Here is a 25186-nt window from a genome sequence, read left to right as displayed (position 1 = left end):
ATCTGTATCTTTGGGGTAAATCCCCAGCAGTGCAATTGCTGGGTCGTACAGCCCTAAGATTTCTGCGTCAAATAAAATCTTCCTTTAAAGTATTAAATAAATAAAATAGCCTTCCCCATCTCTAGGTCTTTGTGATGCCCACCTCCTTTCTTCCTCCCACTCTTAGACACACCAAGCCTGCTCATCCCTGAGGGCAGTACAGAATACTTTGAAAATCACTGATCTTTCAGGTTTTTTACTACATTTAGAAGTTCATGATTCACCAACACAGTAATCCTGCATGAACAAGGAAACCCCCTTTACGAATTCTTCTCCGTGTGATCTCCTTCTACATAATTTTCCTTTACACAGACAATTTCAAGATTCTATATATTTCACAGGGATAAGTAGAAAAACAGGAAACTGGGCTTTGGGAAAGAATAGGGAGGTAAAGAGAGAGTAGTACTAGAGAGAATTTGCTTGTAATGGAAGCTTGTGGGAGAGAAAAGCTTCTGTGTGGGGAAGATCCTCAAAAATGCTAAAAGGGACTGACCAGACCAGGTCAAAAGCAGGAGTGGTGGGGCAAGGGGAGAGTCTAACAGCATGACATTGAATTAGATCTGCTTAGCTCTTCAATATCTGGATAGTGTATGGGCAGAGGGTGGAGAAACAAACCAGTGTGCACATAAGTGTTTGTGAAGCAGGGAAGATCACACTTTGTGTCAAAGATCACAGTAAGCTACAGTATACAAGAGCAAACAAGTAAGTCATTAAGTAAGAATGGTTGGAATGTCTGGTACAGACGGAAAATGCCTCCTAGTATCCATATTATCCAAAACAAATCAAAATAAATTTCTACACATTTCATTGAAATTATAGAAGAAGGAATCTGAAGAGTTTTTAACAAGGAATTAAAAGATTGGCAATTAATTATAAATATCAGTTACTATTATTAATAAAAATAAAGCATTAAAATTCCAATTAGCTGCTGTGCTCCTTTTAATTTTAGAGGATGTAAAATATTTTTAAGGGCTTTTGTACACTCACTTGTCTCATTAATATTTTAAACTCTATTTGCCATAAGGCCAACAATGGCAAATTCTCCCACCAGAGAGATTTTTCAGGAGCATAATCCCAGTAGTTGGGAGAAATACAATCTTCATCTCTTTTTTTAAAAAAAGATTTCATTTATTTATTCATGAGAGACACAGAGAGAGAGAGAGAGAGGCAGAGACACAGGCAGAGGGAGAAGCAGGCTCCATGCAGGGAGCTGGATGCAAGACTCGATCCCAGGACCCTGGGATTATGACCTGAGCCAAAGGCAGATGCTCAACCACTGAGCCACCCAGGTGCGCCAAGAAATACAATCTCAATCTCTTTTAAAAGATACAGTTGAACATCACAAACCTTACTCTTAAATTTTTTGCAGAAATAAAGACCCAAGGCAATGGATTGCTACTTTTGGTACAACTATAACACCACCTGCAGTGCAGCGAAGTCTGGGGAAAATTATCCTTCATGAAAACTACCACAGAGAAACAAATGAAAATGACATTGCTTTGGCTCAGCTTACTACTCGAGTTGAGTTTTCAAATATAGTCCAGAGAGTTTGCCTCCCAGATTCATCTATAAAGTTGCCACCTAAAACAAGTGTATTTGTCACAGGTTTCGGATCCATTGTAGATGATGGTGAGTAGTTCAAACTAATATACTTAGTACACATTTATCTTGAACTCTAAGGAGCTGTCCTAGGAATCCCTTTTCATACTTTTCGTAAAAATAATGTTGATGCTTCCAATGTGTATGGCCTAGAGCAGAACAGGATGGTATGGTTAGAAAGTAAAAGGAATCGGGTCCTTTTCCTTGAGTTCACAATTAATTGGAGCAGCAGTGAAAAAGAGGAAAGGCTAATAGAGAAGAGAAGAACGGACAATTTTAGGTGCTACAAGAAGGGCCAAAAAATTTTAGGTGCTACAAGAAGGGCCAAAATACTACTACGGAACTACAAGGGAGTAGTCTAAATTGTGTTTCCCAGAGGTTGAAACTCCTAGTTAGCATATACTTCAGATCACAATCTTAATGATAGCTTTTTAAAGATTTTATTTATGTATGTATTTATTTATGTATTTATGTATTTATTTATGGAGAGAGAGAGAGCATATGGGCAAAGGAGTAGCGGGGGAGAGGCAGAAGGAAAAGGCGAGGGAGAGAATCTTGAGCAAAGTCCACACTGAACGCAGAGCCTGACATGTGGCTCAATCTCACAACCCTGAGACCATGACCTGAGCTGAAACCAAGAGTCAGACCCTTAACTGACTGAGTCACTTAGGTGCCCCAATGATAGAGCTTTTTTCTTTCTTTCTTTCTTTCTTTCTTTCTTTCTTTCTTTCTTTCTTTCTTTCTTTCTTTCTTTCTTTCTCTTCTTTCTTTCTTTCTTTCTTTTTCTTTCTTTCTTCTTCTCTTTCTTTCTTTCTTTCTTTCTCTCTTTCTCTTTCTTTCCTTTCTTTCTTCTTTCTGTCTAAATTCTTCCTCATTTTAATGAGGATTTCTGATGATTATAAGCATAAAGTGTGTTGTGAATGTTTTGATTAGTTAATTTAAAATATATTTCTTTTCATCTGTCTCATCTCATGGGTGTTGAAAGATACCAGTTCTATAAATCGGAGACCAGAACTTAAGATTTCTAGGTATTAGCTCATTCCACACTGAAGAGAGAAATCAATTGTTTTAAAGTGGGAAATAAGAAATGTTTAAGGTTCTATCAAAGATCATCCTGAAGAAAGTAAGAGACAAATGCTAATGGATTTTACTTATTTATTTGTAAGTGAGCACAAGCAGGAGGAGGGGCAGAGGGAGAGGCAGACTCCCTGCTGAACGGGGAGGTCAATGGGGGGGCGGGGATGGATCCCAGGACCCTGGGATCATGACCTGAACTGAAGGCAGATGCTTAACCAACTGAGCCGTCCAGGAACCCCTGGCTTTTTTTTTTTTTTTTCTTGACAGAGCTCTATTATATGTAAAATTTCCCAAAAGCCTCATCTCCAACTGGACTTGGTGAGATGTTGTTACAAGTCTCCTTTCGTGTTCTCTGCCTTCATCACTAATTTAGGACTACTCACCAACAGCTTCAATCTGGAGTCCTAAACTACTTCCTTAGGACTCCTGTGTTCCTTTCCTTCATGTAACCTCCAACCTTTCTCCATACTGGCATGAGATTGCTAACATATCTTGGGCATTGGTTCTGTTCCCATGCTTCAAGACACCCCTAAATAACGTACTATAACATAGAATAGGGCAAATAGCACTGTGCAGCTCATGCACTGGTTTCTGCTTGAATATCTTTCAGAAAATAAATGTACTTCCCTGAGACTTAATTTCCTTATACAGAAAAGGGTAGCAATTGGTCAAGATCAGTATGGCGAACCCTCTTCTCATGAAAAAACAGAAGTGCATCCACGAACACTATTACATATAGTTTTGTAAGGGTTCTAATAACTTGAAGCTTCACAAATATGATATAATATTGGAATGTGCATGTGTATAGCTCCTTGCATTTAGACATTTATGAAACAACATAAATCAGGCAATAATTCATTATAATTAATGTTAATAATCTTTTGTTTTTGTTCCTAGGAATATGCAATATATGTGTTTTACATGTTTTAGATACAGTTATATTCAAAGAACACATTTTCTGTTTGTATGTGTATGTTTGTTTGTGTAATAGGACCCACACAAAATAAACTTCGGCAAGCCAGGGTTGAAACCATAAGCACCGATGTGTGTAATAGAAAGGATGTGTACGATGGCCTGATAACTTCAGGAATGCTATGTGCTGGATTCATGGAAGGAAAAGTAGATGCATGTAAGGTAAGTCCAAAACCAACGTCAAAATTTTGAAAGGAAAATTTCCATTAGCTATTTCTAAACTTGGCATGTATTTCCTCTGGGAGAGGAAAAAAAAAGTCATCTCTTTCACCAAGAATTCAGTTTATTTAATAATCATAATATTAAAAAGTTCTTGTATCGAGTGTTTACTGGGTACCAAGCCAAGAGCTTAGCATTTTTTATATATTGTTTTATTTAATATGGTGAAATCGAAGAGGTACTATTATTATGCCTATTTTGCAAATTAAGAGATTAAAGTCTAATTGCTCCCTATTTCTGGTTCAAACAATTACTGTTCTATTCTATTTTTTTTCTTAAACAAAATTGGAAACAAAAGACAGAGAAATCTCTCCTCTGAAGACCATTTATTCGGCTTTGGCATCATCTCTCGTGCATCTTGTTTTCATTCCCTGGCCTACAAGTCTCTCTCTTCATCCCTCTCTCTCTACAATGATCTTGATACTTGAAACAGCTTTCCTCTCCATCCCAAGCCTGTAGTACTAATGTCGATCCCACGATTGAAATCTTGGATTTTTAGTTCCTAGTTTCCTAACCCCCAGTGATCTTCACTTCTCAGTCATCATTTCTAGAGTCACATCTTGAGCCTTGTCACCCAAAATTGTTCCATGTCCAAAAATACTAATTCCCCAAATCTTCCTATTTAACAACTATCTTCAATCCTTCTGGCCTGCATTTTAAGCTATTCCTGCTCCTTAGGCCACGCTCTTTATGTTGCACCTCAACCTACCAGTCCTCATCCCCCAACATACACAGCCACACATATGTATATAGTGTCCTTTCTTTGTTTTATTTTGTCCTTTAGCTTTTATCACCATCCAGTATATAATCTATTTTATTTAGATGGTTTATTTTCTGTCTCTCCCACTAAACCAGAATATAAACTTCATGAAGGCACAGGTTTGGGGGGGTCTATTTGATTTACTACTATATTACCAACACCTAACACAGTGCCTGGCACAAATATTTGTTGGCTGAATAAAATGTCACTTTTCTTCGACTTCATAAAGATATATAGACCATTGCTTCTCTGCTTTATCACATTCCATTCATTCTTTCTTCCACTGTCAACTTGACCAACTTAGATTTCACTATTAATCATTCTCTGAACACTTGCTAATATCCCAAGTTCTCTTCTTGATCTCTCTTTTCAGTGTTTCTGTCTGACAAAATCCCAAAGCTGGAAGAACTCAATTACTTAATCTCTCTTTCTCTCTCTCTCTCTGCCTGTACTTATGAAGTCATATGCTCCTGGAAAAATTATAACAGAACACATTGGTACCACTATACGTTCTGGATAACAAAAGTGACAATCTTATTTTTGTGTTTTTTTTCCAAATCCACCTTCCTCTGAATTTTCCCTACACTTTCCACTTTCCTTAACTTTTGGGATTTTTTCTACCATTTTTTTAAATTTTTTATTTATTTATGACAGTCACACACAGAGAGAGAGAGAGGCAGAGACACAGGCAGAGGGAGAGGGAGAAGCAGGCTCCATGCACCTGGAGCCTGACGTGGGATTCGATCCCGGGTCTCCAGGATCGTGCCCTGGGCCAAAGGCAGGCGCCAAACCGCTGCGCCACCCAGGGATCCCTTTTTTCTACCTTTTTATTCTCAACTGATTATTTGTTTTCCAGTTTTCAAGGAAAAATAGAAGTCATAAGTAGAGGATTTTCTCATCTTCCCAGCACCAAGCGGCAGACCTGTCTTCATCTGAACCCCTTTGCTCCACCTTCAGCTTAGGTCATAACAGGAAAGTGACCTCTTCTCTGAGGCTGATCCCTTCTCTGCTCATTTTCTTCTTGGCCTTTTGGGGAAGTTTACATTAGCATTGTTTCCTCTCTTTTCATAGTCAAGAGTTCTCTTGCAACTAGATCCTTTTCTATTCATCTCTCTTTTTTAGTTTTTTTTATTTATTTATTTTAAAAAATACTTTATTTTTTCATAGAGAGAGACACACACACACAGGGAGGGGCAGAGACATAGGTAGAGGGGGAAGCAGGCTCCCTGCGGGGAACCCGATGTGGGACTCCAGGATCATTATCCAAGTCAAAGGCAGATGCTCCACTACCGAGCCACCCAGGCATCCTATTCAACTCTCTTAAGTTAAGGCAAAACAAAACAAAACAAACAAACAAAAAAAAACCCAACTTTTTCTTGACCCATAATGCCTTCAGCTAGCACCACATCTTATCTCTTGACTGTGAAATATTCGGGAAAATGTTCATACTCACTGTCTCAATTTTCTCAGCCCCCTTCACACCATTTCAGTATAGTTTCTGCTGAATCACTTCATCAAAATAGCTCTTCTTGAGGTTTCCACTGATCTACCAATGACCTTCAACAAATATCTTTTTGTTTTACTCTTTTTTTTTTCATCTCCTAGCACCTTCTAATAATGCTTACCACTCCCTCTTTCTTGTCTTCCTTGGCTTGTAATGATTTTCATCTTACATGTCTGTCTGCTTCTTCTCTCTTTACTTCCCTTGCAGGCTCATTCTCTTAATCCTTGCTATTAAATTTTGGTCTATTCTGCCCCTCTTTTTACTGTATACTTTCTCCCTAGAAGACCTGACTTTCTTCCTTAGCTTCATATGCCATCCTTTGACAGATGATTCATGAATTTATACTTCTAGTCCCAACCTCCCCTCTGATCTCCAGATTTACATATTCAGTTCCTACTTGACAACTCCCCTTGGATATTTCAAAGATATCTCAAATTCAAAGTGTCACACCTGTCACACACTCTTCTGCTCTCTGCCCCTTCAACCTGATCCTCTCTTTTTTTTGTCTCTATGAAAGGCATCGCCTTTCATTCTATTTAGCTAGAGACTAGAAGGCACTCTAGCATTCTTTCTCTACCCCTTACCCAATTGATTACCTAATCCCATGGATTTCACCTCCTTAAATATCTCTGTCATCTCTTGCTTCCCTTGTCCCACTTTATCTTCACCACCTCCACCTCCCGCCATCCAGAGAAATTAGTCATCCAGCTAGTTTCCTTATATTTACCTTTATACTCCTTTCCTGCATTAGTCATATGAAAGCCACAATGATTTCTAACAAGATACTAATCTGATATCCTGTTAAACTCCTTCTTAAAAAACTTTAGTGGCTTACCTTCAGTCTTAAGATAGAAAATATAACTTCTAAGAAGGACCCACATGGTTCCTCAAGGACTAGTTCTCCTGACCTCTCCATTCTCATCACACAGTACTTGCCCCCTTGCTGTCTTCTCTTCAGTCCTGCTTTTGTTTCCCCCAGACTTTTGTGTATGCCAGGCTCCTACATGCCAAAGAGCATTTGCAATGCTGTTCCCTCTGTTTAGAACATCTTATATCTCCACCTTCCTTTTCATGCTTAAATCCTTTAGATATTAGCTCAATTACATCTCATCAGGAGATGAAATATGTGGGCTTGTTTAATATTCTTTTTATAACCTAAACTTCAAGTTTATGAGTATAGGGAACATTTACTTTTGGTCATGATGAATCCTGAATGCCCATCAGGATGCCTGGGACACAGCTGGAACTCAATAAATACTTGATAAAAGTAGTTGGTAAAAGGATAAATGAGTGAGGTGGAAGAGGCACAGAGAGGTTAATTATCTTACCGTAAGTCACACAGCCAGTAATTAACAGAGCTAGTCTTGAAACTTAGCAGTTCAATTACCAAGACCATACTTTCAACCACTACATGTATATCTGTTTATTTACTTAATTGTCCTTGTTCCAAAACAGATTTAAGAGGGCTTATATGAAATCCAACAAGCAAACATAAATTAGAATTAGGTGTATGAAAGACAAGAAGACCAAGAATTGGTCTATAATATAGAGTCTAACTTTACTCAGAGATCATCAAAGCTTTCCACCTATGCTCATGGATACTAACTTTTATATATATGTACTTACTAAATCATGCATAAGTTATCTAATCAAACTAGAAAAAAATCCAAAGATATTGAACCAGAAATAGTGTAACCATTCCTTATGAATGAGGTTTAGCCTTTCTAGAAAACAATGCACTTTAATGTCTTGGACAAAATTTTAACTCAATTCAGAGAAACACATCATATAATTTATTTCTAGTCTGGCTGCCTGTTCCATGTACCAATTTCCTTTTTTTTTTTTTCCTCTATGGAAGGGAGATATTGCAGTGACTTTCTTCCTGAATTAAAAATTGGATTTAATAATTTTAAATGTATTTTTGTTTTTTCTCAAGGGTGATTCTGGTGGACCACTGGTTTATGATAATCATGACATCTGGTACTTAGTTGGTATAGTAAGTTGGGGACAGTCATGTGCTCTGCCCAAAAAACCTGGGGTCTACACGAGAGTGACTCAGTATCGAGAATGGATTGCTTCAAAGACTGGCATCTAGTGTGAATTGTCCATGAATTATATCCATGGCACACGAAGCTGAAGTCCCTGCATGTTGTGTATTATTTATAGTCATGTGGTTTGGATCAGGTTTTTTTTCTGGATGTCAAGAAATCCTCTGACTCAGACTAATTTAATATCACAAGGTGGTCTTTGCATAGAGAACTCTTTCTACCCTGAGGGAGGAAGACACAGCAAATGGCAATTGAACCAACTCTTCACTCTTCACAAGGGAAACTGATGCTTATTAATAAGATGAGTATTTACAAATCTTTTCCTCTGATGGAAGATAAGAAACATCATTTTTTCACAGAATATGAAGAGCTCCCAGGGCTGCCAAAAACTTAATATATAATAACCTGGAGCATTTGTAACTCTTGTAGCAAAACATCATTCCCCGAGAATTCAGAGCTTCAACATTCTAAAACTAATGGCTGGACATTCAATGGCTAGAATGGAGAAGTATGGACTTACAATATAACTTGAACTCCAACCTGGGTTTGTAAATAATAATACAAAGGATTATCATTAACAAGAAGAGTTGCCATTTAAAACATGTTTGAGTGTATCTGAATGTATTGTTAATATTGTTATACACATAAGCACTAGCTTCAGGATGCATGTTGTATTGCTAAGAAGCATTTTTGATTCATTGTTTAACAGCATCTTGCTGTTCATATATCTGTTGAAGTTGGACCAGGAAGAAGACAAAGGAAGAATCTTGGGAGCATTTTTCCATGTGGACAAAGAATATAAAAAGAACTAATGGGACATAGGCACACAAAGTTGTTTCCAAAAGATTAATAGGGAGAATACTCCTTAGATTTTTGGTGGAATGAGCTGTCCAATTATTTATTTAGAAATATTTACATCAGCATATTGTAACTGGTGCTTTTGTAAGTCTTCAGCTCTCTGACAGGTCAGATATCTATCAGGTTGGGAGAATTGATTTGTATAAGCACTTAGAACAGTACCTCATGTATATTGAGCACTGTGTGGATGTTTCTTGTATATGGAGGAAAGGAATGCCTCCATGAGCTTTAAGATAAACTAAGTTAATTTGTCAAATGAGTGAATGACTTTGGGGCTTAAATAGAGCCCAGAGTCTAGTGATAGAGACACAGGCTTTGGGGCAGCCCCGGTGGCGCAGCGGTTTAGTGCTGCCTGCAGCCCAGGGCGTGATCCTGGAGACCCAGGATTGAGTCCCGGGTCGGGCTCCCTGCATGGAGCCTGCTTCTCCCTCTGCCTGTGTCTCTGCCCCCCTCTCTCTCTGTCTCTGTCTCTATGAATAAATAAATAAAATCTTTAAAAAAAAAAAAGAGAGAGACACAGGCTTTGGAACCACCTGCCCAAGCTTAAATGTTGGCTCTGCCACATATGAACTGTGTGTCCTGGCACCAGTTTCCTAACATCTCTGTGCATCAGCACTTTCATCTCTACAATAGAAATAAAAATACTATCTACCTCATATGGTTGTTATGAGGATTAAATGCATTAATAGAAGCAAAGCACTTGGAATAGTGTCTGCACACAGTATCTCAATAGGGACTACCTACTATTAATTATTATTAATGTGCCTTGGACTCAATGAAACAATATGCTTTTAAAAAGCTATCCTTTAAAATCATGTATTTGATGTCAGAATGCTTAAATTACACTGTAAAAAAAACCCTAAGTAAAATACTCGATTTTTAAAATCATTTTTGATATCTCCGTATATTTGCGACTATGTCTGTCATAGACACAGTTGCATGGTACATGGTCGGCTGTCACCAGGGTTATGACTAGAAATGCAGCAGTATTCATCCTTAGGGCTCAGATGTGAGACCACAAGTACTAGATTTGTTCTGATTTATCAGAGAAAGATCTAGCCTTTCTGTTTCTTTAGTGACAAAGTTTTGTTAATTTTTATGTATATGTGTTTATCTGTAATATATGTAAGCAAGATAAATCTAACTTTAAAGTTTTCCTAGTTATTATTTACATCTTGATATTAAAATACAATAAACACAAAAGATCATCCTTGTACACTTTCCTTTTAAAAAGAAAATGTCACCAAATTTCTGAATTGATGACAATTAATAATTAAATATCAGTAGAAGAGCAGAGTAAAAACTTAAATGTTTATAGTTTCTTCTATATGCAGAGAAACACCCAAAGCTTTCTAGAGAATATTTAGTAAATTTAAGAAATACTTGATTCAAGACTGACCTTTTTATATTAAAGCTAAACAAAATCTTTGTTAAAAACAGGAAAACAAATCTGTATATAAAATAAATAAATTTCTACTGTGTAAGTTCTATAACAATGAATATATGCTTTTGTGTAGCTATATTTACATTTCATAAGATTGATAGCTTTTTTGCATGTATCTGTGAAACTGTACACTGACTTAGATAATCAATGCTCAATTCAATTCAAGATATTTTAATGCAAATGAGAGGAATAAGTACAAAAGGCCATTAAGTAAATCTGAGAAATGGAAAATAGATTTTTAAAACAGGATATACATGCCCTATTTTTAGCTTGCTATCTGACCTATTGAGTGTTGTTATAGGAATCATGCAATACCTTTTACCTCATGTTTTCCATCTATCAAATGAGACATTAAATGATCTACCTCATGGCATTGTTGTGAGGCTTTCCTGTTGAGTAAGTTGAAAAGTTGAAGAATGTTTAAAGCCTGCAAAAAAATGCAAAATGTATTATTGTAAACTGTTATCAGTACAGACGATGCTGCAAATACATGGATTGTAAAAAAAGTGAGGTTTTTTTTACAGTATTGACATTTTTATTTATCAATAGTATTGCCTTATGAATTTTGCAAAAATATTGTGGTTTTTAAAAAAGCAAACCTGCTTTTGCCTCGTGTTGTCAATGTTATAGTAATATTCATGTCTTAAAAAAAAAACAAAAAACTACAATTTGTTTGATGCATTGTTTGAAAGACAGGTCAAATCTATTAAACTGACAGTAAACAATACAGCACAAAATCCCTGTAGAATCCTGATGGAATTTGGGGTGCCATGAAAACTAAAGGGTTAGTTTTAGTGCTAGAACAAGATTGGACCAAAATTTTTGCAATATTTAACCATCTCTCAGTAAAAATCGTAGTTCGACAACAATAAGAACAAAAATATATTAATGGGAATCTACCCTTTTCAACTGAATAAATCTGTCACGTTGTTAATATGTTTGTTTTGGGGGGCTCTGTGTTTAAGGCATTCCTTCATGTAATAATGAAAACGAAAAATAACCCTCGGCCAGTCCAGTGTTCTTCCCACTACTCTCATCTGAGTTATGCAGGTGTCACCAGCCAGGAATATTGCAGTTCTAGAAGTCACTGGAATTAGATTGTTGTAATCAGTGTTTCTCCATGCAAAAACAAAGCAAAACAAAACAACAGTGAGATAAGTTAAATTCACATGGTTTTCAGCAAAGCATCATTGGATGAAAACAGTTTTACAACTAGGATAAACAACACCACTTAAAAGTATACCCAACTAGGGGGGATCCCTGGGTGGCGCAGCGGTTTGGCGCCTGCCTTTGGCCCAGGGCGCGATCCTGGAGACCCGGGATCGAATCCCACATCAGGCTCCCAGTGCATGGAGCCTGCTTCTCCCTCTGCCTGTGTCTCTGCCTCTCTCTCTCTCTCTCTGTGACTATCATAAATAAAAAAATAAAAAAAAAAAAAAATTAAAAAAAAAAAAAAAAAAAAAAAGTATACCCAACTAGGGATCCCTGGGTGGCGCAGCGGTTTAGTGCCTACCTTTGGCCCAGGGCGCGATCCTGGAGACCCGGGATCGAATCCCACGTCGGGCTCCCGGTGCATGGAGCCTGCTTCTCCCTCTGCCTATGTCTCTGCCTCTCTCTCTCTTTCTCTCTGTGACTATCATAAAGAAATAAAAATTAAAAAAAAAAAAAAAAGTATACCCAACTATACCTAAAGAAATGAGGGTAATTTTTATGCGGCAAAGCTCTAGAGCTGGTTAATTGACAGTAATTTAAACCTTTAATATGGTAGAAATTAAAATTCTATACTATTTTTAAGTGAGGAGTAGCAAAAGATTTTGAACTCTACTAAACAACAAATGTCTATTTTTCTCTTTCCTCTTTTTACTGCCTCAAAAAATCTGTTTTATAAACAGATAAAGCTACAGAAAGCCCACGAAAATGTAGTATATTAAAAACTTTGATTAAGCTGTTTTTGTACATACCTACAATAAATATTCTTTTACAGGTTTCAATATTTTCTTTGTCTTTAAGTTTTAATTGTAGCTAATAAGAATGAGAGTAATGCAATCATATCATACAATTAAAAACAAATAAAACTTTATTTCCTACTGCCTTCAATCTCTGCAATGAGACATTGACCTATCTACCTCATGATATTTATGAAACTTCCCTGTTGAATAATAACATCCAAAAGTCAGAACATGTTTAAAGCTTGTTTGAAAAGTGCAAAATATATTGCTAGGTACTGATCACACAACTGATGACAAACTTGCACTAAGATTGTCATCATGTTTTTATATTGTGTTACCGTTTTCATTTATCCATACTATCGCTTTGCATAGTTTGCAAATACTATTGTTTTGTTGAAATTATATTTAGCATTTTCTTGAAAAGAAATAGCATATAATGCCACTCATATACATTATTTTTAATATTAATTTATTGCAAAAAGAAAAATAGGCAAATGAAATGGTTTTTCACTTAATAGCTTTATAATCCAGGGACACCTGGGAGGCTCAGTCAGTTAAGCATCTGACTCTTGATTTCAGCTCAGGTCATGATCTCAGGGTCATGAGATCAAGCTCCCCATTGGACTCTGTGCTCAAATATTTAAAATTACTTTTAAAAGTTATTATACAGTTGACCATGGAAAATATCAAAAGTAGTCCAAAGTAAGCATTTAACAAAGTATATTTTTAAAACTCTGCTTTGTAACATCTTAGTCTATATTCTGGATTATTAAAAGTTCTGTAAGTAACAAAGCTATGCAATAAAGAGAATGCGAAGCAGTTGTCATAGCTTTCCTGTGAAGTTCTATTTTTATACACTTTGTTCTATTGTCAGAATCTATGTCCCACCTTTTATTTTAAAATGTGGTTTCATAGAAAAGGAAATCATCCTGTTAGATTTTCTTCTCTTTCTACTCCCAGACTTAGGTGTTCTCTGTAAAAGATGTTCAGATGCCCACTTTTCAAATATTTCCAGAGAGAAATTTCATAAATGTATGAGACTGCCTTCTTAATGGTTTTAATAACCACTTTCTTTCTTTTTTTTTTTTTTAAAGATTTTATTTATTTATTCATGGGAGACACACAGAGAGAGTCAAGACAGAGGCAGAGGGAGAAGCAGACTCCCTTTTGGGAGCCTGATGCAGAACTCGATCCCAGCACCCCAGGATCATGACCTGAGCCAAAGACCTGAGCCAAAGATGCTTAATCACTTGAGCTACCCAAGCATCCCTAATAGCCACTTCTCATCATCTGTATAATCGACCAAAAAGAAGAGGTTATAAAGCAACCAAAATAGTTTTGAGGGGTCTTAGGAAATGCAATCCAGGAGACAGTGGACAGAAACTGAAAATGTGCTCCGGATTGTAAGCAGGCGAATGCAGTTACAAAGGCAAAAACCACAAGGTTACATAACTTGTTTTGAAGGAATTATGCTTGGTGCTGGCAGAGCTAAATTATGTAACACATTTATTGACTATTTAGCTAAGAGGTGTTACAAAATCTCTATTTTGGTCCAAAGTAGAAAGATGTGTTCCAGAGGGTGGGCCAGGAGCAATTGACAAGTTGCAGCTGACAAAAGTAAAGAGTCCATGGTGTTACCAAAATTGAAAGAGGAGGCAAGCATAGGCCTGCCTCCTGAGTGTCTTCCTGACCCTATTTCAAAGAACTCTCAGTGATGCTTACTTCACCTTTGAAATCTTTCACAGTATTCAAAACAAGCACCTTTTGCTAAACCTCAAACAAATATTTTCCTGTTTAGATCTATGTGGAGACTACTGAATTTTGGGGATAAGTGTTCAATCCATTAGTGTTTGTCCTACAAGAGATAATTCTTAGGGAAAGAGCATTAGGAAGTTGAATGAACAGGCTGAGATGCCATGAAGAAAAGGAGAATTTAAACATCAATAGAATCTGAAAGTAAAAGAGAAGCTTTTGGAAAGACAAATATTAAGCAACAGCTACTTGATAAAAGTTTCAGAGAAAAGTGAATAATAATAATAATAATAATAATAGTTGGACTCAAGGACTAAAGGCCCTTTTTTTTTTTTTTTTTTTTTTTTGCTTCTGAAATATTTTATTGGCTGTGTACAAGTGATTGCATATCATTGTCTGAACCAGCAGGAAGTCAACTATTAAACATACAGTTTTCCAAGTGAAAGGCAATTTAATTTTACCAGGAACCAATGTCATCTTATATCCCAAGTCTCCAACCAACTTTCCAGTCCCTTCACCAGGTGTCTTAAAATCTGATTATTCTGAATTACTAAACCCATGTTAGTTTACACTAAGATTCTGTGGTTATGCTACATATTCTTGTTCCCCTTTGTTGAGGGAAGCCTAAGCTTATGTTAATAACTTGCTCAAGGGTTATAAAGTGATACAGGTAAGAACAGATTAACACATTTTAACTGCAGAGTCAGGGATTATAGCTATAATGATCTGACTTTTAAGAATCTTTTTTTGTTGTTTTGTCTTTTAACAGATTTATCAGCAGGTTGCAGGGGAACATGGCCTTGAGGACTAAAATAGTAATAATAGTTGGACTACCAAAAAAAAGTATTTTTTAAAGTAAAAGAAATGGATGATTGATATATCCCCTTAAAAGAATACTACAGGAACATAATAACTAATACTTTTTGAGAGAGAGAGGGCACATAATTGTATCAGCTTAACTATTTCTATTTTTTTTTAACTATTTCTATTTTTAAAAATCTTCCAATCCTTATATATTCTGACATATAGTTTAAAAAGTTGACACACAGCATATATAAAATTATGTGTTTTTTCATCTGAGATTATATTATACATTTTTCAATGACTATGTGGTTTGATATAATCATCATTTTTTTAAATTGAAGTTCGATTTGCTAACATATAGTATAACACCCAATGCTCACCCCATCAAGTATCCCCCTGAGTGCCTGTCACCCAGTCACCCCATACCCCCATCACCTCCCCTTCCACAACCCTTTGTTTCCCAGAGTTAGGAGTCTCCCATGTTTTCTCACCCTCTCTGATATTTCCCACTCTTTTTCCCTCTTTTCCCTTATACTCTCTTTCACTATTTCTTACATTCCCCGTATGAGTGAAACTATATAATGTTTGTCCTTCTCTAACTGACTTACTTCACTCAGCATGATACCCTTCATTTCAATCCACGTTGAAACAAATGGTGGGTATTTGTCGTTTCTGATGACTAATATTCCATTGTATACATAGACCACATCTTCTTTATCCATTCATCTTTCGATGGACACCGAGGCTCCTTCCACAGCTTGGCTATTGTGGACATTGCTGCTATGAACATTGGGGTGCAGGCATCCCAGTATTTCACTACATCAGTGTTTCACTACACTATCTTTGAGGTAAATACCCACAGTAGTGCAATTGCTGGGTTTAGGGTAGTTCTATTTTTAACTTTTGAGAAACCTCCACAGTTTTCCGCAGTGGCTGTACCAGTTCACATTCCCACCAACAGTGCAAGAGGGTTCCACTTTGTCCATATCTTCTCCAACATTTGTTGTTTCCTGTCTTGTTAATTTTCCCCATTCTCACTGGTGTGAGGTGGTATCTCATTGTGGTTTTGATTTGTATTTCCCTGATGGCAAGTGATGCAGAGCATTTTCTCATGTGCTTGTTGGCCATGTCTATGTCTTCCTCTGTGAGATTTCTGTTCATGTCTTTTGCCCATTTCATGATTGGATTGTTTCTTTGCTGTTCAGTTTAATAAGTTCTTTATAGATCTTGGATACTAGCCCTTTATCTGATAGGTCATTTGCAAATATCTTCTCCTATTTTGTAGGTTGTCTTTTAGTTTTGTTGACTGTTTCTTTTGCTGTGCAGAAGCTTTTTATCCTGATTAAGTCCCAATAGTTAATTTTTGTTTTTGTTTCCCTTGCCTTCATAGAGGTATTTTGCAAGAAGGTACTGTAGCCAAGTAAAAAGGTTGTTGCCTGTGTTCTCCTCTAGGATTTTGATTGATTCTTGTCTTACATTTAGATCTTTCATACATTTTGAGTTTGTCTTTGTGTATGGTGTAAGAGAATGGTCTAGTCTCTCATTCTTCTGCACATGGCTGTCCAATTTTCCCAACACCGTTTATTGAAGAGACTGTCCTTTTTCCAGTGGATAGTCTTTCCTGTTTTGTTGAATAGTAGTTGACCATAGAGTTAAGGGCCCATTTGTGCATTCTATATTCTGTTCCATTGATCTATGTGTCTGTTTTTGTGCCAGTACCACACTGTCTTGATGATCACAGCTTTGTAGTACAGCTTGAAATCTGGCATTGTGATGCCCCTGGCTTTGCTTTGCTTTTTCAATATTCCCCTGGCTATTTAGGGTCTTTTCTGATTCCACACAAATCTTAAGATTATTTGTTCCAAATTTGTGAAGAAAGTCCATAGTATTTTGATAGGGATTGCATTGAACATGTACATTGCCCTGGGTAGCATAGACATTTTCACAATATTAATTCTTCCAATCCATGAGCATGGAATATTTTTCCATCTCTGTGTCCTCCTCAATTTCTTTCAGAAGTGTTCTATAGTTTTTAGGGTATAGATCATTTACCTCTTTGGTTAGGCTTATTCCTAGGTACTTTTGCTTTTGGATGCAATTGTAAATGGGATTGACTCCTTAATTTCTCTTTCTTCAGTCTCATAGAAATGCCACTGATTTCTGGACATTGAGTTTTGTATCCTGCCACATTGCTGAATTGCTGTATGAGTTCTAGCAATGTTGGGGTGGAGTCTTTTGGGTTTTCTATATAGTTATCATGTCATCTGTGAAGAGGGAGAGTTTGACTTTTTCTTTGCCAATTTGAATGCCTTTTATTTCTTTTTGTTGTCTGATTGCTGAGGCTAGGACTCCTAGTACTATGTTGTAATCATCATTTTTTAATCGCTATCTTTGAATTGCCACATCAAATAGTTACTCTACAGAGACCTGGCCCAGAAAGACAGGTTTGCCTGCTATCAACTAAATTTTATACCAAGCTCATGAACTATAAACTAAGGCATCCTTCATGAACCCTCTAGTACTGAACCAAATGAAGAGCCCTGTAATCACCCATCCTTTCCACCTTTGTTTCTTTCTCCTTATGCCTGTGGCTTCTTCTACGTCTCCTCATATTGCTCTTTGTCTTCCCTCCTGGTTTAACATTTCTCTACTACCCTCTTTCTCAGTTGGTTCCACTGAGAACCAACTTGCTTCTTTTTATTAAAATATTCCCAGATCTTCAGCCTCTTCACAGAATGTCCCCCCACCATCTTACTGAAGTCTGAATGTCCCCATCTAACACGTCTCCTCACGGGCTGCCTCTCACGTGATTGCTTTTTCTCTCTAGAGTCAAAATTCTTCCAACATATAACTAAAAGCTTCCAAATACTTGTATAGTTTTCCAACAATTACTGCTACACACTAATATAAAAACATAGTATTTTTAGTACATAGGCTCATACTCTAGCTATACTGTATATTGCCCCTCCTAATCACTGCCAACCTCTTGATCACTACCCATATTTACTGAGGTACTGTTTGCTAAAATAACCCTCTCTAACTCTTGTCTTCATTGTGGTCAATTTCAACATCCAAGTGATGACCCACACTTTGCCTCAATTCCTTGAACTTATAAAACTAAATGACTCTAACTTCTATTCCACTTCCATCATTTTTTATCTGGATTTTTTGAAGAACCTCAAAATGATCTGCCTTCTTCAATCATGGTGTCCTCTAGTCCATTATCATGCACTTCTGTTTCAAATACTTATTTCTCCATCTTCTACAGAAGAGATACTTAATATACTTAATACAGTGTCCAAAACTTGGATAGAAAATAAATCTTAACTTTATTTTTATTAACTTTTAAAGAATTTGACTATTTCTTTCTATTATAAAATAGGCAAAAAAACCTCAAACAAAAATAAAAATAGTAACATAACCTATATCAATGACTTTGTCGCCAAAAGAGATACCTTTCTTTCATTTAAATTATTACATATGTATCAACATATGTTTAGTTTATGCTCATTACAACAAATTATGTTATTCAACATTGCTATATCCTGTGATTTACTATGTTTATAGAAAAGGATATTTATTACTCCATCACAAATTTTTAAAATTTCCAGTAACAATATTGTTATATGTTGGCTTCTTTAGAATTCTGTATATTCTATGTTATGCATCTAAAAAATAATATCATGAGAAGGGATCCATAGTCTTCACCAGACAACCAAAGATGCTCATGGCATAAAAAGAAATTAAGAACTCCTGACCTATGGGGTAAAAAAAAAAACTCCATTTCTTCATGCACAAAAACTTCATGATTCTTCTCTTCCTATTTTCCATTTTAATCTCTCATCTTGGTTTCTTCCCTTCAGTTTTTAAAAAGGTACTTCTAGTGCTTTAAATACACTGTAATGTTATATACACAAATGAATCCTTTTGCACAGATGTTTTCCCTTCTTATCATATTAGCAAGTTTGCTTTCTGAAACTATTGTACCAACTGACCATATCCTTGGAGTAAATGATGTTAAATTTTCATTAAAATTGACCAACAGTATTCATCATATAGTTTAAAAGATAGAAAACAATATTTCGGGATGGCTGTGTGACTCAGTGATTGAGTGTCTGCCTTTGGCTCAGGGTGTGATCCCAGGGTCCAGGGATTGAGTCCCCCATCAGGATTCATGCAAAGAGCCTGCTTCTCCTTCTGCCTATGTCTCTGCCTCTCTCTCTGTGTCTCTCATGAATAAATAAACAAAATCTTAAAAAAAAAGAAAAAATATTTTCTTTTAGAGTTGCAATTAAGCAGAAATTCTAAAATGGTCCTCCAAGATCTTCTGCCTTGAACTCATTGTGAATAAGATGAGGTACGTCCATGATGATGTTACATGGCAAAAGGAATTTGATAGATATGATTAAGGTTACTAACCAGTTAACCCTGAATTAATTTAAAAAGAGATTTACCAGGTAAGTCTAATCTAATCCTTCAGAAGTAGAGCATTTTCTCTTCCTGGTAGGAGAAATGTCAGAGATTGTAAATGTGAGAAGATGCACTAGTGCTAGCTTGAAGATGGAAAGTACCATGCATCAAGGATTGCAGGTAGCCTCTAGAAGCAGGGCAGCCCCAGCTGACAGGCAGCAAAGAAATAAGGAACTTAGTCTTTCTGCAAGGAACTTAATTCTGCCAATGAACTGAATGAGCTGGGACATGATTTCTCACCATAGCCTCTACAAAGGAACCCAGCTAAGCTCACACCTTGCTTTCAGCCCTTGAGACAGTAAGCAGAGAACAAAGTTGAGCTTGCCTGGATTTCTGATGTGCAGAATAAAAATAGATAATAAGGGGTTGTTGTTTTAAGTGGCTTAGTTTATAGCATTTTGTTACACATTAATAGAAAAATTGACAAAGATATAAAACTTTATTAGCTAATTTGAACATTTTGTCCATATGTTCATTTATTGATTGTAATTATCATATGTTCCTGTTTTGGCAAAACTTTCAAAACAAAAGAGGGATGGAAATACGAGAATATAGATTGTCAAATTGACTAAAAGAAAGTAAGTACCCAATGTCAAAGTGTTTGCAGAGGTTCTGGTAGGTGTATTAGAAAACATCAAAATTTCTGGCCTCAAATCTTTCACTCTCTAACATTAGAGAGAAGTGGATTTATAGACCTGAGAATTAACAAAACTAAAACTAGATGCCGGCCTGAAGGGAAAGCATGGGTTAAGGGTTATTCAGATGGTGTGAAAGCCAGGCAAACCGAGGATATCCTCCTGGAGGAGTCATCTTAGAGTGTAGGTTTTCAAAGTCTATGGACTCTATTTAGACAGATTCTGGTTAAATTACTTGAATCTTACAGCCAGGCGGATTTTGAATTGAGAACGATGCTAGAAAGAAGGGAAAGGAAATTTTAGATGTGTAGGCAAAGACAAATGGGGAGAAAAGGACTGTATAGATAGAAAAGAAAACCCAAAGTCAAAGAAGGTTAGATGCCTCTGTAGCTACAAAGGAGAGCCTATGGAGAGAAGATAATTAGCTGGTGAAGCCCTTAAAAATGGCAATTGGCTCAAATACATTTTCATTTTCCTACCTTAAAGCTGGAACCCCTTTTCGAGTACACAAAATGAACTACTAGGCCACACATAGTAGTACAGATACTATTGCACTAAGAAAAAGAAGTCAAAGACTAACAAATGTTTTATAGAAACCTCTGAGTGTATTTCATGCTTGCCTTTCAAGATGAACCACAGAGTCTGAAGACCAGACTTGTAGTGACTCAGAACAAAGAGTGACATCTCTTGAAAGACAAATCCAAGTTTTCAAGGGTGTTGCTTAGGTTTTGAACGCAATATTGTTTCTCATTTATTTTCATTAGCCAGAACCAGGAAATTCTTAGTTCCTGCAACAAAGACTTATCAAGTGATTCTCTGCTCCAAACTCTACGATTGGTTAAAATTTACCCATCCCAACTTGTTAAACTAGTTTATTCTAAATCCTTAAGCATTTTTTAAGTCAGCTTACAAATCTGAAGGAATGCCCAGGATGCCATTCATTTGACAAGAAAGCACAAGCAACACTGAAGTGGAGGAGTTTGCGTTCCCAGCAGCGTATGATGTATCAGTAAGTTTAACTTGATTTCCTGTTTGAAAAAGTTGTTTTAGGTTGTGGTCCTTAATTCTGAAAATTATCCTGAATTGGGAATTTAACAGATTTTTAAAAATTAAATTTAACTTAATAAGCTGTTAAAGAAAATAATGTAGTCATTATTACTACTAGTAATAATGATTGACTAGTATGATTATTACTAGTCATAGTAATCTTTTTATTTCAGGTATCCATGCTAACAATTTCATACTTAGGATTTGAAGAATTTAAAAAGTTGGATTTTAATTGGAATTTTTAACGTGAAAATGAGATAATCACAGAGAGGAAAAGAAAGGAAAAACAGAGCCTGAAGTAACATTATGGAAGTTTGTAGGAGTGGAAGGATGTGGTAATCCAGACTCTAGGATATATAATGCCATTTGTGATCTCTCTAAATTTTACATTTAATTGACACATTGAAGAGAGTGGAAATATACAAACTGTATAGGGAGTATTGTATTTTACCCTGATTCTGAAATTGATAAACATTAAAACTCCAAAAAATGAATAAGAATCTTAACGTCCTTTGAGAAGTCCTTTGCTTTTTAAAAATAAAACTTTAGGGCAACTGGGTTGCTCAGTGGTTGAGTGTCTGCCTTTGGCTCAGGTCTTGATCCCGGGGTCCTAGGATCAAGTCCCATAACAGGCTCTCCATGGAAGCCTGCTTCTCCCTCTGTCTCTGCCTCTCTCTGTGCATCTCTCATGAATAAAAAAGTAAAATCTTTTAAAAAATAAAATAAAATAAAATAAAAACTTTAGGGATACCTGGGTAGCTCAGTCAGTTAATTGTCTTCAGCTCGGGTCATGATCCCTGCATGGGGCTTCCTGCTTCTCCCTCTCCTGCTTCCACTGCTTGTGCACATGTGCACTCTCTCTGTCAAATAACTAAATAATTTTTTTTAAAAAAACCTTAAAGAACAATATAAGAACAACTTATATGTAAGAATATCAAAAGAAAGTAAGGGCAAATAAATAATCCTAAAATTTTTGTATTTTAATAGACTTAGAATGAAGTCTATAGAAAATAAATCTTAGATATTTTTTGTTCCCACTCCCATCTAATCCATTCTGTATTTTTTAATATTTTGAACATTAATTCTTTCTGTAAAAATATGAGTCAATTAGTACAAATAACTCAAGATAATGAGGGAATTACAAAAGTCTTTTCTAATGTTGTTTAGAGTTCCACTATATCCTTTGTTGGTAATAATTGGATGTTATTTATAAAACTCAATTAAGCATGTGTGGATTTCTGAATCACAATCCCCCAACAGATTTAATTCTCTACAATCATTCAAAATGTTCCCCTTTCTGGCTCCTCACCATAGATCCACAAGCTAATAGGTTTATCTTGTTAAAAGGCAAAGGAACAAAATAAAGGAACAAAAACAACTTTTCACATTTAATTGATATTATTTCTAAAATTGAAACATATTAGGATTACTTTTTAAATGGAATGTAACAGAAGTAAGATGATGATCATTATTAATATTATTTTTATTTTTACTTAAAAGTATCCCCATTCTGTAGGGAAAAAAGTGGTGATTCCATACAATAAAGGTAATTCCATTAATCCTATTTTCCCCTCTTTTTGCTCTTCAATTTCTTTAATAATCCTATATTTTCTCAGAAATTACTATGTACTGGGGTGCCTGAGTGGCTCACTCAGTCAGTTAAGTGTACAACTATTGATTTTGGCTCAGGTCATGATCTCAGGGTCTTGAGATTGAGCCCCACATCAGCATCCATGCTAGGAATGTAATTGGATTTCATATCATGTTCAGAGATTCTTTTTTACACAGAAATATTTTGTTTACCCATCTAGTAAGCCACTCTGTATTTAGATGTAGTGATATAAATAGGTGTTAATACATTTATAATTTTTAGTCATTGTTTTCTTTCCTAAAACCGAGTAACTATGAAATAGATTCCTTGGATTATCATATTCCTACAATGAGGCTTTGAATAATTTTACATTTCTCTTTGCCTCACAGAGATGTTAGTCTTTTTTAATTGAGATATAATTGATATATAGCATTGCATTAGTTTCAGGTGCACAATATGATTTGATATTTGTCTATATTATGACAAGACCACCACAATAAGTCTAGTTAACATCCACCGCCACACAGTTATAACTTTTTTCTTGTGATAAGAGCTTTTAAGATCACTCTCTTAGCACCTTCCAAACATACAATATAGTTGCCTTCCTGTAATTTATATATCCATGAGTTAATTACTTTATAACTGGAAGTATGTACCTTTTGACACCTTCACTCATTTCTCCCCATCTTCCTTACTGCTTCTGGAAACCACCAAGAGTCTCTTTTCATATACTCATAACCATTGATGGATTTTAAGTTCTTTCCCACATTAAATCAAGTCTGTGTTTCATACAATAAGCATAAAAAGACTATGTCCAGTGATTTTTAATTTGGAAACAAAAGTTGTCATTTAAATGGCATATGTCCCTATTTTCTGTAATAGTGCCTGGGGCTCTAGGAATTCAGCACTATCAGTGTAAGACAAGGACATGATACAAAAAAAGAAAAAAAGAAAAATAATGAGACAACAGATGGCCCCTAATCTGAGAAGGAATAATTAATATCTCTGAAGTAGCATAATTCCAAGTTTAAAAAAGCAATTGAAGTTTCATTGGAACACACACACAATATACATGGATATACATTTGTATTTTCTTTTTGATATATTTTTTAAAAATAAGACTTAATAAGATACAAACATCTGTTTTTCTATGGTTAAACATTTTTATAGGAAAATGGCGTGCTAGATTATTGTTAAACTTCTATTTTTTTATTTTTCAATCTTGGTAAAATGGACAGATATATTGTAAGCAACACTATTATAATGAACATCCTTCTGGCTGATTTTGGCACACATTCAAAATTGTTTCCTTAGGATAAGTTATCTTTTGCACTTTCACAATTTCTGGAATGGCGTTCCTTGATTAGCAAACTGCTCTACATCCTAAATTCTTTTCTTTGCATATTCTCTTATACCCTTAGAAAACTGAAATATATTTCTTTCCATATGATACTTTATTTTTTACAATCATCTCAACTAAGGGTTTATTACTGAAGATTTAGTCTTTATCCTCCTCACTCTCTAATGCCACCGGGGACCATTACTCTCCACATCCCTGTAAATGCCCTTGCAAACTTCCTTGTTCCTCTGAGGTTCACACAATTTACTCTCTGTCCTCTTTCTTTCCTCATGGCAGTTCTTATGGATCTGATTATGATTATGATTATGATTATGCCCCCCACTTTATTGAAGACTGGTACTTGCTTTCCCATCTTTCTCTACTTCAAGTATCACATCTACTCTAGGTAACATCAGTGCCCATGTGCTTGATATGCAACACTCTAGTCATTTATTTCCTTGATCTCCTAATCTCTATAATATTCTCTTCAAATATTACTCTCATGTCCACACCCTAGACTTTGTCATGACTTGGAATTACTCTTTCTGAATCATAACTTTGGACAACTATCTCTATCCTAACCTTCCTTCTTAAAGCTTTAGTTACTTCTAATGTGTAAGAGTATTTTTTTATTCATTAGCTCTTCTAATCTGTAAATTCTTTTTTTTAAGATTTTATTTTTAAAATAATCTCCATACCCAACGTGGGGCCCAAATTTATAATCCTGAGAATAAGAGTCACATGGTCTACCATGAATTCTTTATACCCATTAGTTGCCACCCCCAAAGCATACATACACCCACACACACATGTTCTTTTTTGTTTTTTAATGGCCTTTATGTTCATGATTTCAACAAATTTTTAAAAACATTTTATTTATTTACTTGAGAGAGATAAAAGGGCACTTGAGAGAGCATGAGCAGGGGAGAGGGGAAAAGGGAGAAGAAGAAGCAGAGTCCCTGCTGAGCAGGGAGCCTGACACAGGGCTCAATTCCAGGACCTTGGGATTATGACCTGAGCCAAAAGCTGATGCTTAACCAACAGAGCCGTCCAGGAGATCCTCAACAAATTTTTTAATG

General features: G+C 35.9%; 2 protein-coding genes across 2 annotated transcripts in view; both read left to right on the top strand.

The window, feature by feature from the left end:
• Nucleotides 1-11767, top strand: part of LOC112652334 (transmembrane protease serine 11F) — a 93979-nt gene extending 82212 nt beyond the window's left edge. Inside the window, exons 9-11 of the mRNA XM_025435844.3 lie at nt 1409-1668; nt 3707-3849; nt 8107-11767. Of these exons, the coding sequence (XP_025291629.1) occupies nt 1409-1668; nt 3707-3849; nt 8107-8265 (562 nt within the window). The 3' untranslated portion in view covers nt 8266-11767. The remainder of the gene's footprint in view (nt 1-1408; nt 1669-3706; nt 3850-8106) is intronic.
• A 9263-nt stretch (nt 11768-21030) lies between these two features.
• Nucleotides 21031-25186, top strand: part of LOC112652165 (transmembrane protease serine 11G-like) — a 48268-nt gene continuing 44112 nt past the window's right edge. The window contains exon 1 of the mRNA XM_035703602.2: nt 21031-21139. Within this exon, the coding sequence (XP_035559495.2) occupies nt 21129-21139 (11 nt within the window). The 5' untranslated portion in view covers nt 21031-21128. The remainder of the gene's footprint in view (nt 21140-25186) is intronic.

This window comes from Canis lupus, chromosome 13 (genome assembly GCF_003254725.2).
Source record: "Canis lupus dingo isolate Sandy chromosome 13, ASM325472v2, whole genome shotgun sequence".
Taxonomy (NCBI): Eukaryota; Metazoa; Chordata; class Mammalia; order Carnivora; family Canidae; genus Canis; species Canis lupus.
The sequence above is the reverse complement of the archived record's forward strand: the minus strand, read 5'-3'. Positions and strand labels throughout refer to the sequence as shown.